The sequence below is a fragment of the Phoenix dactylifera genome, chromosome 7 (assembly GCF_051530095.1).
Source record: "Phoenix dactylifera cultivar Ajwa chromosome 7, Ajwa_hap1_PhDact_Kaust_v1.1, whole genome shotgun sequence".
Lineage (NCBI taxonomy): Eukaryota > Viridiplantae > Streptophyta > Magnoliopsida > Arecales > Arecaceae > Phoenix > Phoenix dactylifera.
This window is the reverse complement of record NC_143196.1, coordinates 23,530,828-23,543,967: the sequence shown is the minus strand read 5'-3', so window position 1 is coordinate 23,543,967 and position 13,140 is coordinate 23,530,828. Positions and strand designations below refer to the sequence as shown.

The window sequence follows — 13,140 nt, the reverse complement described above, 5'->3', positions numbered from 1 at the left end:
TGGTATAACGGCTCTCCAAGCGGATAACCCAGAGAAGGTATCCAGCTCAATTGTGGATAAATCCAGCTCCTTCACAGCTGAAGATATCCCTGTCAAAAGAACTACGCTTTGTTTAAATCCTGACATTCTCGTCAGGCTAAGAATTCAAATCTATCAAATCTAATCGTAAGTACCATAATCGACCCATGGTTAGCTCCAAAGAATCCGTGTTATAGTGTCTCCTACTCCATATAGGTTATGGGCCAAGTCTGCTCTAATACCATTTGTAACAATGCAGTTCCTAACCTAAAAAGGCTGACAAGAAGATATTATTTGCGTTTCTTGATCTAATATAAGTACCCATGATCTACCCAGAAAATAACCGATGTGAAATGCACCTGCATAGGTTCTCACATATTTTTCCTCACATAAATGTGGCACCCTATTTTGGAATGGGCTAGCTGGGGGGCAATCAACCCAGTTGGCCATGATCCTCACTAGAAGGGAAGGTAGGGCCGCGTGATATTGCCGGAACCCCACCCCTCTTCTTTCCTTTTCAGCGGATTCTCCTCGCTAGCGAACCTCCAATTTTTGGAAGGATAGCGCGAGGAGATCACGAAATCTGCGGTCTCCTCCCTCTCTTTCTTACCTTCCCTGTTTGCCAAGGCCGCCAAGCCCTTCTTCCTCCTCCATCTTTCTCCCTTCTCCTATCCCTCCCTTTCTTCCTTCCTCTTCTTTCCTTTGCTTAGCCTTGTTGAAATAGTCTCCTCTTTCTTGTCTTTCTTCGGCTCACCGTGCCCTGTCTTCGTGCCACCGGAATCACGGTCGCAACGCCTCCTTGGAGCAAAGTAAGGTCTCCATCTCCTCCACTGTCTCTCCCTCCTCCCGATCAACCCGGCAATGGCTGGAATCCAGCAAAATATGGCTGGAATTCGGCAAAGTCACTAGGATAAGGAAAAAAAAAAGAAAAAGAGGAAGACCCCATACATGGTGGTCGTTCCACCATGCTGCCGGTCCTCAGCCACCCTCGTCGTCGAGCCGGAGGTCCCTTCCTCCCCTTTCTTGTTTTTTGGTGGGGTGGCTTCAGACTTGCCCCTCTCTCTGCTAAAGAAAAGAAGGAAAGGGCGATGACGAAGAAAGGAAAAAAAAAAGAGGAAAGAAAAAAAAAAGAGAAAAAAAAAAAGAAGAAAAAAAAAGAAAGAGAGAAAACAAAAAAAAAAAGATAGAGAAAAAAATTAAATAAATAAATAAATATATAAAAAATGAGAGAAAGGTTTCACCCTTGGTGCAACCAACCATCTCTCTACCTGATTTGTATATACTAGTCTTATTTACCTAGTCGGAACTTGAAGCCTGCTCGAGTCTATTTTGAGTTGCTTAGAGATTTTTAATTTATATTTAAACTTTAAATAGTGAATAGCAAGTAATTTATTCTTTTTAAACGATTTTTAGGTGCAGCGAATTTACCCATCTAAACTTAATGATTTTTAAAAGAACAGAGGTAAGTGACCTTGGTACAAACCTTATTAATTTTAAATTATCGATCAAATTTAGGTATAAAATTATGAATTATATTTGATATGATTGATCCTATAATTTCTTAAAAATTTAGGATCAAGCATATAATTGCAAATGTTCTATATTTTAGGCTAAATATCATGCTTATTGAATACTTTATTGTAAATGATTTATGTATAAAATATGATTATAAAAAAATGCATGAAAATGATATATATAATTATGTATTTTAAACTTTTGTGATGCCATTTAGCATTTTCATCCTATTTATAAAGGTATGATTTATAAAAATATGAAATAGTTTACGAGCTCTCAAATAGCTATGACCGCCTCTAGAAATGGAGACCAATCAACACTATGGAGCTAGCATCCAACGAAAATGACCATCTACCAAAGGGTTATAGTTGGTAATGGATATAAACTATAATATCTTGTCGATTACGAAGATGGCCCTGTCATGGGTAGTGGCCGTAGCGCAAAAAATCTGTGAGCATTGTTTTGAATAAAAGTATGGATAAATGGCAAACATTTGATGATAATGAATATTTTAAATTGCATGTTCAACTTTACGAACTTGCATGATTTATGCATATATGATTACTTTGCTATGATACAGTTTGTTATTATCTTTATGAACATAGTTCCCTCTCTCTCTCTCTCTCTCACTCACTCACTAACCCTCTCTCTTTGTGTGCGTGTGCACGCATGCGTGTGTGTGTGTGTGTGTGTATTATGCTACATATGTTAACCAACCAATAAATCTTTTTGAGTTCATCCAAAGAAGAAGCTTTCTTGGGAAAAAACTCAATCCATGACAAAGCATTTAAAGCTTCTGCTTGACAATGTTCTCACTGAAATTTTAGATTGATGCTTCAACCATAAATCACCATGCCTATCTATAACAACAATTCTAATCTCATAATGATAGAAAATCTATCCATGTACACCTACCTTCTACCACACATCACTTCCTATTAGAGTATAAGGAGAAAATCTAAGGGAGTTGCTCTTGGTCCTCTTTAAACTCAGACAAAATTCCTTGCATTGTGTAATGCATTTACTTGGTGTCTATAAACTTATCAAAAAACAAATAATAATAATGCTAGGCTTAACCATTTCCTCATTCCAACTCACAAATGGTGGAGCCTTAATTCAAAGAGTCCTAATTCTTTGAGGCTGTGTTTGGAAGCAAAATACTTTAGCCTCAAATAAATGAGTTAAGTTACCCCTACTCTTCTTTACTAGATAATAAGTTACTCCATTTTATATGTAGTAATGATGCATTTGGAAGGCAAAAGCTTGTATTCCAACTTACTAGAAATACCCATTTTGCTATTTTTGAAAAGTGATTTAATCCAGGTAATCAAAGGAGTATTGAACTGAAAAAGGGTGGAATAAGTAGGTTAAATGACTTACACCCACTTGTTTGACTTCCAAATGCAGCTTTAGGAGAGGAACCAAATCTTCCGTACAAGATCACAATCCTTTGATGCATGCACTGTAGTTTATTTTCCCTGTCATATAAATCAGATCTCTAGTTATTTATTCTCTTAGAAGGTTGTTCTTGACAAGAAGGATGTCATTTATCTTCAAAAAGACAAGTAGGATGTCATTTGCTACCTTTCATATAAATAGTTTTATTTTGTCCGAGATTTAGTGCTCTAAATCTTACTCTGCAATTGAACCAAATTGTGTTACTTGCTACCTAACTAGAAAATATCTTAGACATTTTAGTTTAAGTACAAAAAAAAGAGCCATATAATATGCATTGCAAACAGTAGAAAAACGGCTAGTTTGAGCAATGCAGCTGATTAAACTGCTGCTTCTACACATTTGTATCATGTCAATCAGAGCACTTACTTTGGGCGTCTCTTGGTAATACACTGGGAGAATAGGTTGCATTAGAAGTGGTTGGACTTAATTAATAACCGTCCCTCACCCTAAATCCTTGTTGATTCCCCATTGCCTATTTCTATAGAATAGGCATTTGAGGATCCGTGCAGGTGTGTGTTAGTCCCACATCGGTTATTCGCCAAGAAGATCTTGGGTACTTATACAGGACTAAGGAGCCCAAAAATATACCTTCCGGCTAGCCATTTTAGATGAAGTCCTGTATTGTTACAAATGGTATTAGAGCAAACTCGGCCCATTACCTATATAGACTAGGGGACGTGGTGCTTGTGATTAGATTTGAATAGATTAGAACCCTTAGTCTGACAAGAACGTCAGAGTTTGAATAGGGAGAGTATGTGAGGATCCGTGCTGGCGTATGTTTAGTCCCGCATCAGTTATTTGCTGAGAAGATCTTAGATACTTATACAGGACTAAGGAGCTTAAAAAAATACCTTCCGGCTAGTTATTTTGGATGAGACCCTCGGTTGTTACAAGATACTTTTAAAATTAATTTGACTTCCCATATGCCTTTTCAAGCGTACAAAAGATAAGCACCTAGCTAAGCCTCAAGAAGAGAACTTAAATCAAATACTTCGACTTGAATGCTCAGTAAAGCATTAATTTGCGGTAGATGCCAACCATGCTTAGCTAGAAAAGCATAATTAAGGACTTTTGGATCTGGAAAGTTTCATCCTCCTGTTTTTTTTTTTTTTGCTTTACATAATTTTTGCCATCTGAACCAACGAACCCCATAAAAACCTACTCTCCATAGCATTGAGTTCATCCGACACAGATGTCGAGAGTTGTTGAAGCAGCCCATAGTATGAGCGATCATAGATTGACCAACTAGTTTGACAAATGATGTTTTACCAAATCTCATCATTCTTTTCTCCTTTTTTTTTCTAGAGAGAAAATAAGGGCGACCTACCTATTTTATAGTTACCTAGGTTCAACTTTTTGAAAACACACTACTCAGGACCTAAACAAAGAATCTTTAGATGGAGGGGTGTGAAAACTGAGGCAATCCTAGTTCATAAAACATCAAAACTCGCATGAACAGTGACTTATACATGATATTTGAAACGCCTTCCAAGTTATATTGTGAATATTTCAGATAAATCCTTTAACAAATTACAAGGCCTAGTATACTAATGTGTGATTTTTTGGAGGGTATGATTGTAGAGGGTTATTCTTTGATTTTTTTCTCTCTTAAGTTACTCTCTTATTTTCATCTCATTATAAATTTCTTCTCTTCATAGCCGAATCTTTTAGTTTATTCTTCCTAAATTTAATTGATTTTAATTAACATTATTTTCTTCACTTCTTAAATGAGTATCTTTCAAAAAAACAAAAAGGAGTGATAGAAATATAATTTTCTTTCAAGAGCATCTAATTAGGATATGGAAAGTGGTAGAGTTTTGATAAAGTACATATTTGTACCTTCTAATATAGATATTTTTGACATTTTAGATTGATAAGTTGCTCTCTTAAATTTTCATAGATGTCGTGATAATCCCATGTAAAATATAATATATCATGTTATATATCCATGTTATATACTCTGTTCATAGCGGACTAGCATATTGAGAGACCTCATCTATATATACATATATGTATATATACATATATAGATATATACATATATGTATATATACATATATAGATATATACATATATAGATATATACATACATATATACATATATAGATATATACATACATACATATATACATATATACATACATACATATATACATATATATATATATACACATATATACATATATAAAATAAAGCAATGATGGATCAGTATTAGAGGCATTCCATATATGCACTCAGGTGCACCCTGTAAATTTCTGGTTCACACTTTTCTAAAAGCTAACTAAAAGTAAATCACAGCTCACTCCTAATAGTCGTATGTGGATGTCTTTATGACGATAATAGCTAATGATTGTTTTGCAACAGAAATATTCAAACTTCCACATAGTTGCTATTCGGCACAAATAATTCTGATGACCTTTTCTTTTGTAGAATTTCATGTAGAATCTCGAACAATGAAAGGGATGGTAAATTCTTCTTGTAATTTTCTCCTAATGTATTACTTCTTTACTGCATGCTTTTTAATTTATGGTAATTCTTTTTCTTACACATCCGAGCAGGTCCCTGGCCTGAAGCAAGCTCGTCAAGGAATTTGAGTTATAGAACCAAGCATATGGCCCCTTCACCAACTATTCTTGCACCTTGTGCACTAAGCCGAAACTTACTTGCAGGCACCAATGGAAATTGCACTACTGCAAGTTATCAAGCTAACCATCAATTTAGCAGTTCGAACACCCTCAATAAAATCAATATTTCGAGAATAAAAGTATAGGCATTTATAAATTTGAAGGCTATTATGAAGTTCGCTAGATATTTGTTTGAATAATATATTATTGATGTCGGTCCCGGGGTTCAAACCCTGGACCGCTGCAATATGGAGAGGGATGCCAACTAGCTTAGCTAAGATGGTTGGTTGTCCTAATTATGAATTGATTGTCGGAATGGTAAATGAAAATATCAATTTTTTCTGCTGATATCTAACTTCTTTTAAGTTGGCAAAGAGTCCAAAAAGATATCTAACCCATTATACTGTTCAGAGGTAGCAAGGATCCTAAGGAAAAATTATCACAAGCAATCATTTAGAAGCACAGTTAATGAAGGTCAACAAGGATGGACCAGTATGTGGCATGGATGCCCATTACAACCTGTCCTATAGAAGCTTTACAAAGACCAAGGAGGCAACACACCTCCCATTTGACCATTCAATAACAAGACAACATGAAAGACAGCAGAAACCCAGTGGTTTCCCTCAATCAGATAGAGTACAAAATTGAGTGTTCCACAGCTAATATCCAGCCCTGAACCATATGAGTGACCCCAGTGAAAAGGACTGTCTCTAGTGTAAAGCAGAGCTAAGATTAAAGAGTCCATAGACTGCGAGTTTACTAGTTGCCAAAATCAATTAAGTCCTCCCAAGGTACTCAGTGAACTGGTATGGAATCTGGTTGGTGTCGTTATACTTTTTAAGATGACGTGGACCCTTCCCTTCAATTATTTCCTTAGTGCTTGTGATTTTTGAACCACCAGATCATGGACACCGCATAGGAATTGCTAGAGGTTAAGTATGCGCAGGAGAGCAAACTTCCAAACCTTGTAGTTTATTACTTGCTTCTGTGATCTAGCTGAAGCAGTAACAATAATTAGCCAATATTTGCCCATGATTTTGCTTAGTTCCAAAGCACCTGATATATCTAGATGAATATTTTAAGAGTAGAGCATAATTAGTTGTCTGTTGACAACATCTAATATGATTTATGTATCCTAATTGTCAGCATAACATTTTCTTTCAATATTTCCATGGTGTTTTATAAGATAATTATGATTGATGATAATTTACCTCTGAACCATAAGTACTTATTGCATGATTAAGTCAAAGTACTTCCATGAAACCAATTATATTTGCTTCATTTTTGACATGTTATCTTACACAATAATGAAGCTAACAAAAGAACTACAATTGCTGTTGTTTACCAAAAAAAAGGTGGTGAACCTAGCCTCGATGTAGATCATTTTGGCCACTACAAGTAAGGTTGGACAGGCTCCAAGAGCAAGATCTACCACATCGAAAAGTCAGATCACAGGCTAAACTTCCAGAAGCCATGACAAATCATACGACGTCCGATTGAGATGATTTTTTTCTTAAACCGGATATTTTTTTTTGAGATCGTGATGCCCCACTCTTTAAAGGTGGTACCCCTGGCAATCGAGCCCAAATTTCATCATTTGAAGCCTGAAATGGATCAGTCAAACTAAAAATTTTCTTCTCAAATAAGACTTTGACCGGATGTATCTCTCCATTCGAGAAGAATTAGATGAAGCGATAAAAGTCAGAAAATGTAGAAGTCGAAATCTACCTCTTAAAAAATTTTAGCTTTTTTCAAGTTTATTTCCACTGTAATATCTATTTTAGCAAACAGAATTCTATTAGAATTATGACTATTTTAGCAAACAGAATTCTATTAGAATTATGAAGAGGAATGTGACCAGAATTATGTAAGGATGGATCTCACTATTATAAATAAAGGTTGTATACCTTTTTTTTTTATGAGCAATAAAAGAAAAGAGGAATGTGATATGAATTATGTAAGAACGGGTCTCACTATTATAAATAGAGGTTGTATACCTTATTTTTTTTGATGATCAATAAAAGAAAAGAGGACTTAAACCCTATAATTCTTCTATCGTCTTCTAATTTTCTTTTGAGAGATTTGAGTTGAGCGGGTTGAAAAAATTCTTTGTTCTTCCCAATCGGATCAAAATGGGCAAAAAGGATTTTTCTGACAATTAACTGAATTTCTATTCAGCAATAATTTAACCGCATTGATGATATATCCACATTTTTTTACAAAGGTAGCATTCCCAAAATGGGTGTGCACAGTGAAATCTGAAGAGCTAAAACCCCATTCTGATTTACCGGTAAAAAAAACATTTGCCAAATCGGACAAATAAATAAGCTCTGCATTTTCAACCTGTTTTATTATAAAGATGTGTACAAAAACCTTCAGTCCATGAACTATGGAGGACGCAGAGAGAATACTCTATGGGGCCAATAGGTACCTGAACTTGAACTCATATGGAAGGACTTGTATAGGCTGTGGAATTGCACTTCTTCTTCCCATCTCAAGGCATTTAACTGCATCATTCCTCAATTCACTTGGTAGTTGTAAGCAAATCCAGTCCATCAGTGACTCCACATCCTTTGCGAAATCAAGCAGGTACCAATCTAGCAGCTTTGGAATCGCCAACTTGTTTGGTGTGGATATACCAACTGCTGCTTGTAAGTAATCCCTTTTGGCTGTTTCCAACTCATTCTCGACCTGAGACGCGGTGTAAACTCTTACCTATATTAAAACAACATTAGTGCCACCAGAATAGGACTAATCGCAATGCTAAACTGTTCCAAAATCCTACAAAAAAACTGATTGCATGTATTGACATAACAGGAAGCATATTAGTTTATTATCTTTTCCTGTTTATTATCTTGGATTACACTTGTCACTGCATTTTATTTTAGTAAGTTTAGAGAGAGAGAGAGAGAGAGAATAACATACATTGGGGTCACCAGGAGAAGCCACGGAAAACATAAATCAAAAGTGTCATTGGAATAAGACTAATCACAGTGCTAAACTGCTCCAAAACACTGTACAAACTAATGCACTGGCACAACAGCATATTAATTTATTACTCTTCCATTTTGCCTATCTTCAATTACCCTTGCCGTTGCATTTTGTTTTATTACATTTAAAGAGAAAGAAACAAATTTAGGCCACCAGGAGAAGCCACTGAAAACATAAATCGAAAGTGTCACTGGAATAGGACTAATCAAGTGCTAAGCTGTTCCAAAATACTACAAAGGAACTGATTATGTGTAATGGCACAACATAAATCATATTAGTTTATCATTTTCCCATTTTACTCTCTTGGATTACCTTTGTCATTGCATTCTTCATCAAGTGTTGCGAGAAAGAATATAGAACACAATGGGACCAACAAGAAAAACCACTGAAAACAGTCTGCACCAGCCCAAAATAGAATAATGTACAGCACATCGTGTTGTTATTTACTTGCAATTTATTATACTAAATATTATGTCAACCACTTATATCAAGTTGAAAGTACAATGCATGTCGAAATGTGTTTAATGAACTGAACAATATACACACAAAGGGCATGCTGTCACTCTTAGCAGCAACACCATTCAATGAAAAAAGCTGCAGAAACAACAAAAAAACCTTGCGCAATTTATAACAATTCAATGTGGTTAAAAAACTTACAGCAGGGGAGGACCAACTTCCACATGAGAGCGCAAATGTTACCAAGGGTTCAGGCCACTCCAAACCAAATATGCCTCTTGTTGTAATGTCGTCACTTTTTGATCCTTTTGGGTGGGCCTGTTGAATTTATGCAAGCATCGGTTAAAAATAGAGTACTCAGCCCTTCGGGGAAACAGAAGAAGAGAACCACTTACATGTTTTGAGTGATGGGGAAACCTCAAAATGAAATGCTCGATTGTCATTGCACTGAGCAAGTGGCCACCCACATTAATCAGAGCCTGAGATAATAATACAGGCAGATGGATAACAGAGTTGTTCATCACTTTTTAGGGGCATTCCAAGCTAATCAACTGTATTGAAATACCTATCCCAAGTATGGATTTCAGAAACAAAAAAGAGGGAGGAAAAGAAAACAGTGAAGAAGTCACACCTTCTGCATCAGAGTGACAACCATCTGAGGATTAGTAGGTATCCCTTGCTCTAGAAATGCCTGTAACAAAATAATAATGAAAAGCAGAAAACTATCTATCAGACACTTTTTTTCCTTCTGATGGCTACAGAGCTCCTATATAATTCATTAACAGAGATTAGCAGATGGTCAAATATCTAATTGAAGGCATAGATAATATTGATATATTCTTTTGCTAGCTGTACGGAAGCGGCTAGCATCCGATGACATGATTTGTTAAATGGATGGTACAATGTGCAGAAACGTCTTTTTAGAAAAGAAAATTTACTCCTAGACCTCAACCACCAAACCATGTAATCTGAGCTATAAATCATAATATAGCTAAAGACTGTCAAGCAATTATAAATTTCTATATGTACCACCCCAAAACGCAACAAGCCTTGAACCTTAAATATTAGTAGAAATTATACAAAAATTGCAAGGTTACTTCCAGTTTCCAAAAGGATTTTTATTAACAGCTTACATTCATCATGCATGAATTATAAGTGTTGATCCAGAAAGCAAGCCTCTGCTGGTGTGTAAGCCTCGACAAATCCACCAATGCAAGCTTTCTGAGTAAATGACTGAATTCAAACAAATTAAGAAGTAAATATCACATATATATGCCATCAAATTTAATAAAATGACTGTTGAATCAAATTAAGTGCAGAAAACTCACTTTAGTCTACGAGTAAGTAATGGAGCACTCGTGATAACATTCGGTTCGACTGAGCTTGCTTCAACTGCACGGCAATGTTTATATGGGCCAATATCCCTTCTTCCAAATTCCAAACAGATACCATAAGGATCTCGAAAGTCGGTCTCCTCTGAACTTACAGAAGAACCAGAAACAGATGGAGACATCTCCAGGTCTTCCATTGTGTTCTTTGGCGAACTCATCCGTGAGAAAATATTTACAATACAGTTTAGGATATCCTCAGATAATTTGTTCGGGCCGCTGGAATCATCTGATGCTGCCTTATCAGAAGCAGCACGAAAGCCCTCTTCAACTCCTTCTCTAGTCATCACTTGGCAGCCTGTCTGGAACCAAGCAATGGCATAATAGTCAATACAGATATCAGATTCACCAAAAAAATTATGAAGGAATACTATCAGACCAGCTCTGGAAGAATTTAGAATTCATAAAGCTATTCACCTTGGCATCTGAATGCTTTTCCACCGGTGCAGGCATTGTTATTTTTGAAACTTTCTTTACTGGTGATTGCTTGCAATTCCCAGCAGAGTTGGTATTCAACTGGTTCTCTTTTCCACGGCAATCCTCTGGCAAGGCCAAAGAAGACTTTGGTTTCTTGGGTGCCTTTTTGCCATCGGCAAACCGATTAGAGGAAGGCCGATTTGAATCCGCATCCAAAGACCACCTCATCGAGACCGAAGTCTTGCTGATGTTTGAATCTTCAGCATAAGCTAAGCGGGCAAAAGGTTTCGCCTGCTCCATGGTTTTGGAATTCTGATATGGGTTTCGATCACAATACGAATCAGAATTGCTTTCCCTGGTTTTCTTGGAGGATGAGATGTAAATGGCCTCCTGATAGAGGCCTTGCCGGAAATTCACCACCTGTTCTTCAAGCCGAACCACCTCTTCCTCCAAAACAGCTACTTCAGCCAGCAGCTCTAGAGTCTTGATTGAATGGGAAAAGAAAACCAATTCAAAATTGAACCTTGATACATCTATTAAAACTGATAGTTTGATAGATACACATAGGAAACCAGAACAGAGTGAGGGAGAGGAAAGGATAATTACATATGAAGGGAGATATGGCGGAAGTCGAGGAAGAGCACCCAAAGGTCGAGTGAAAGCCCTCTCCAGAGCTCTGTGGACATTCTCTTCATGTCTAAGCTTCTTTTTTAGCTTATCAACCTGCAAATAAAGTGAGAAGAGGAACATGAACACCAGCAACATAGAGAAACAACTAAATCAAATTTAAATACAACATAATTATATCAAAGAGATCTCTTTATAGATGAAATGCACTAAGAAAAGATACATCTTGCTGCAATGCAATCTTCCTTTCTCTTCTGGACTGGCATTGATTGAGCCCCTTCCTTGCATCCATCAATCTACTTCCCTGCACCTCAGTCTTCTTCTCCTTCTCCATCTCCTTCACCAGTGGAAGATTCATATAAGAAAGAAGGAATCAAATTAATGAATTGGAGAGTTTTCTCAACAAAAAAAAAAAAAAGAATTGGAGAGTCAAAAAACTAGAAGTTCTGACTGAATTTTCCAGCTTAACAGGGAATCTACGCAAGGGGGGGAAAACGGCATTTTTTTCGAGAAATTAAAAGATACCAATTTCGAATTCCAATCTGAGGCCATTTCATTCCTCAAAGGAGTGGACTTTGCGATCGAAATCACCGAACCCATTTCGAATTTTGATCAAAACCGCCAACTTCTGAAACATCCAAAGAAAAACAGGGCCACTTCCATCGGTTCATAACCAAATTCTTCAGGGAAAAAGAAAAAACATTTTTTCACAGTTCCAACGACAAAATCTTTTTTTTTCTGGGTTCGTACTTCGGAAAGAGATGCTTACAATCTATATTCCACAAACCATTAAAGAAATCCAATCTTCCTTTCAGAAAAGAACCATCGGTGACCGAGAAAAAACCCAGGGGACGTCCCTCGATTGCATGAAAGAAGCCACTTTTTTCCGAGACAAAACGCCACAAAACCCAAAGAAAAGACAGACCAACTCGGATTAGCGCCAAAGAAGCCTACTTTATCGTGCTTCGGAGGAGCTCTCATGCCCTGCACCGCAGTCCGAACTCTAGTATTCATCTCCTCCTCTTCCTCGCTCCTCTCTATGTCCAGTCTCCACCGCTTATCGCTAAATCCTCTCTGAAAAAGAGAAAGCGTAAAAAGGCTGCAAACCTTAACAACCCCATGCCCACCCTCCAATGCCACAGAAACTATATATATATATATATATATATATATATATATATAAAGCGCACAAAGTATTAAAGAAAGAGCTGTGAAATAGTTAACCTGGAGACAGGTCTCGAACTCATTCATTCCCTCATGGGAGCCGGAAAATTTAATGCAATGGCGAAGAGGATTTCAAAGGTACCATCTTAAACTCCAGAATCCATTGAAGGAAGAAGAAGAGAGACAGAGAATAGAGAAAGATTCAGGAAAGCTTAACGGGTTTGCTCTTCTAGTGCTCTTCTTCTACAATCTCATAAGAGACAATGGCGAAGGGGACAGGGGAGGGGGATGCGACAGTCTCGTCCATCGGAAAACGCTGCGCTTTTCTCTCTCTCTCTCTCTCTCTCTCTCTCTCTCTCTCTCTCTCTCTTCTCTCTTGCTCTCGAGCAAGCGAGCTCTCGCGCTGAATTGTAATCTTTCTCTTTTTTTTCATTTTTTATTCTTACCGCGAAGGACCGGAGCGCGGGGGGAGGGGGGATGGA

At 37.1% G+C, this 13,140-nt stretch overlaps 1 protein-coding gene and 1 long non-coding RNA gene across 5 annotated transcripts; one reads left to right on the top strand and one right to left on the bottom strand.

Moving 5' to 3' along the window:
• The first annotated feature begins 691 nt into the window (after window positions 1-691).
• On the top strand, window positions 692-5,755 carry LOC148702975 (uncharacterized). The gene is made up of 2 exons (XR_015967401.2): window positions 692-827; window positions 5,550-5,755. It is a non-coding gene; the product is annotated as an uncharacterized LOC148702975 (long non-coding RNA).
• Window positions 5,756-7,761: 2,006 nt separating this feature from the next.
• LOC103722943 (uncharacterized) lies at window positions 7,762-13,068 on the bottom strand. 4 transcript variants are annotated; one of them, XM_088701332.2, is made up of 13 exons: window positions 12,719-13,046; window positions 12,449-12,568; window positions 12,020-12,122; window positions 11,718-11,831; window positions 11,474-11,590; window positions 10,868-11,350; window positions 10,391-10,752; window positions 10,196-10,295; window positions 9,694-9,753; window positions 9,458-9,541; window positions 9,264-9,380; window positions 8,047-8,330; window positions 7,762-7,958 (listed from the first exon to the last, which is right to left on the bottom strand). In XM_088701332.2, exons 3-13 carry the CDS (start codon window positions 12,092-12,094, stop codon window positions 7,832-7,834), a joined length of 1,923 nt encoding a protein of 640 aa, XP_088557458.2. In that variant the 5' UTR covers window positions 12,095-12,122; window positions 12,449-12,568; window positions 12,719-13,046; the 3' UTR covers window positions 7,762-7,831. The 4 variants fall into 4 exon arrangements, with proteins under 4 accessions (XP_088557458.2, XP_088557456.2, XP_088557457.2 ...); XM_088701330.2 differs by lacking the exon at window positions 12,020-12,122 and having other exon boundaries at window positions 12,719-13,068; XM_088701331.2 differs by lacking the exon at window positions 12,719-13,046 and having other exon boundaries at window positions 12,264-12,626.
• Window positions 13,069-13,140: the final 72 nt, after the last annotated feature.

Excerpts from the sequence above, each read along its gene's own strand:
- LOC103722943 (XM_088701330.2), bottom strand. The coding sequence starts at position 12,745 with ATGAATGAGTTCGAGACCTGTCTCCAG. Across the intron at positions 9,542-9,693 it reads TTGTCACTCTGATGCAGAAG|GCTCTGATTAATGTGGGTGG; the intron begins GTGTGACTTCTT and ends TTATTATCTCAG. Across the intron at positions 8,331-9,263 it reads GAAGTTGGTCCTCCCCTGCT|GTAAGAGTTTACACCGCGTC; the intron begins GTAAGTTTTTTA and ends GTTTTAATATAG.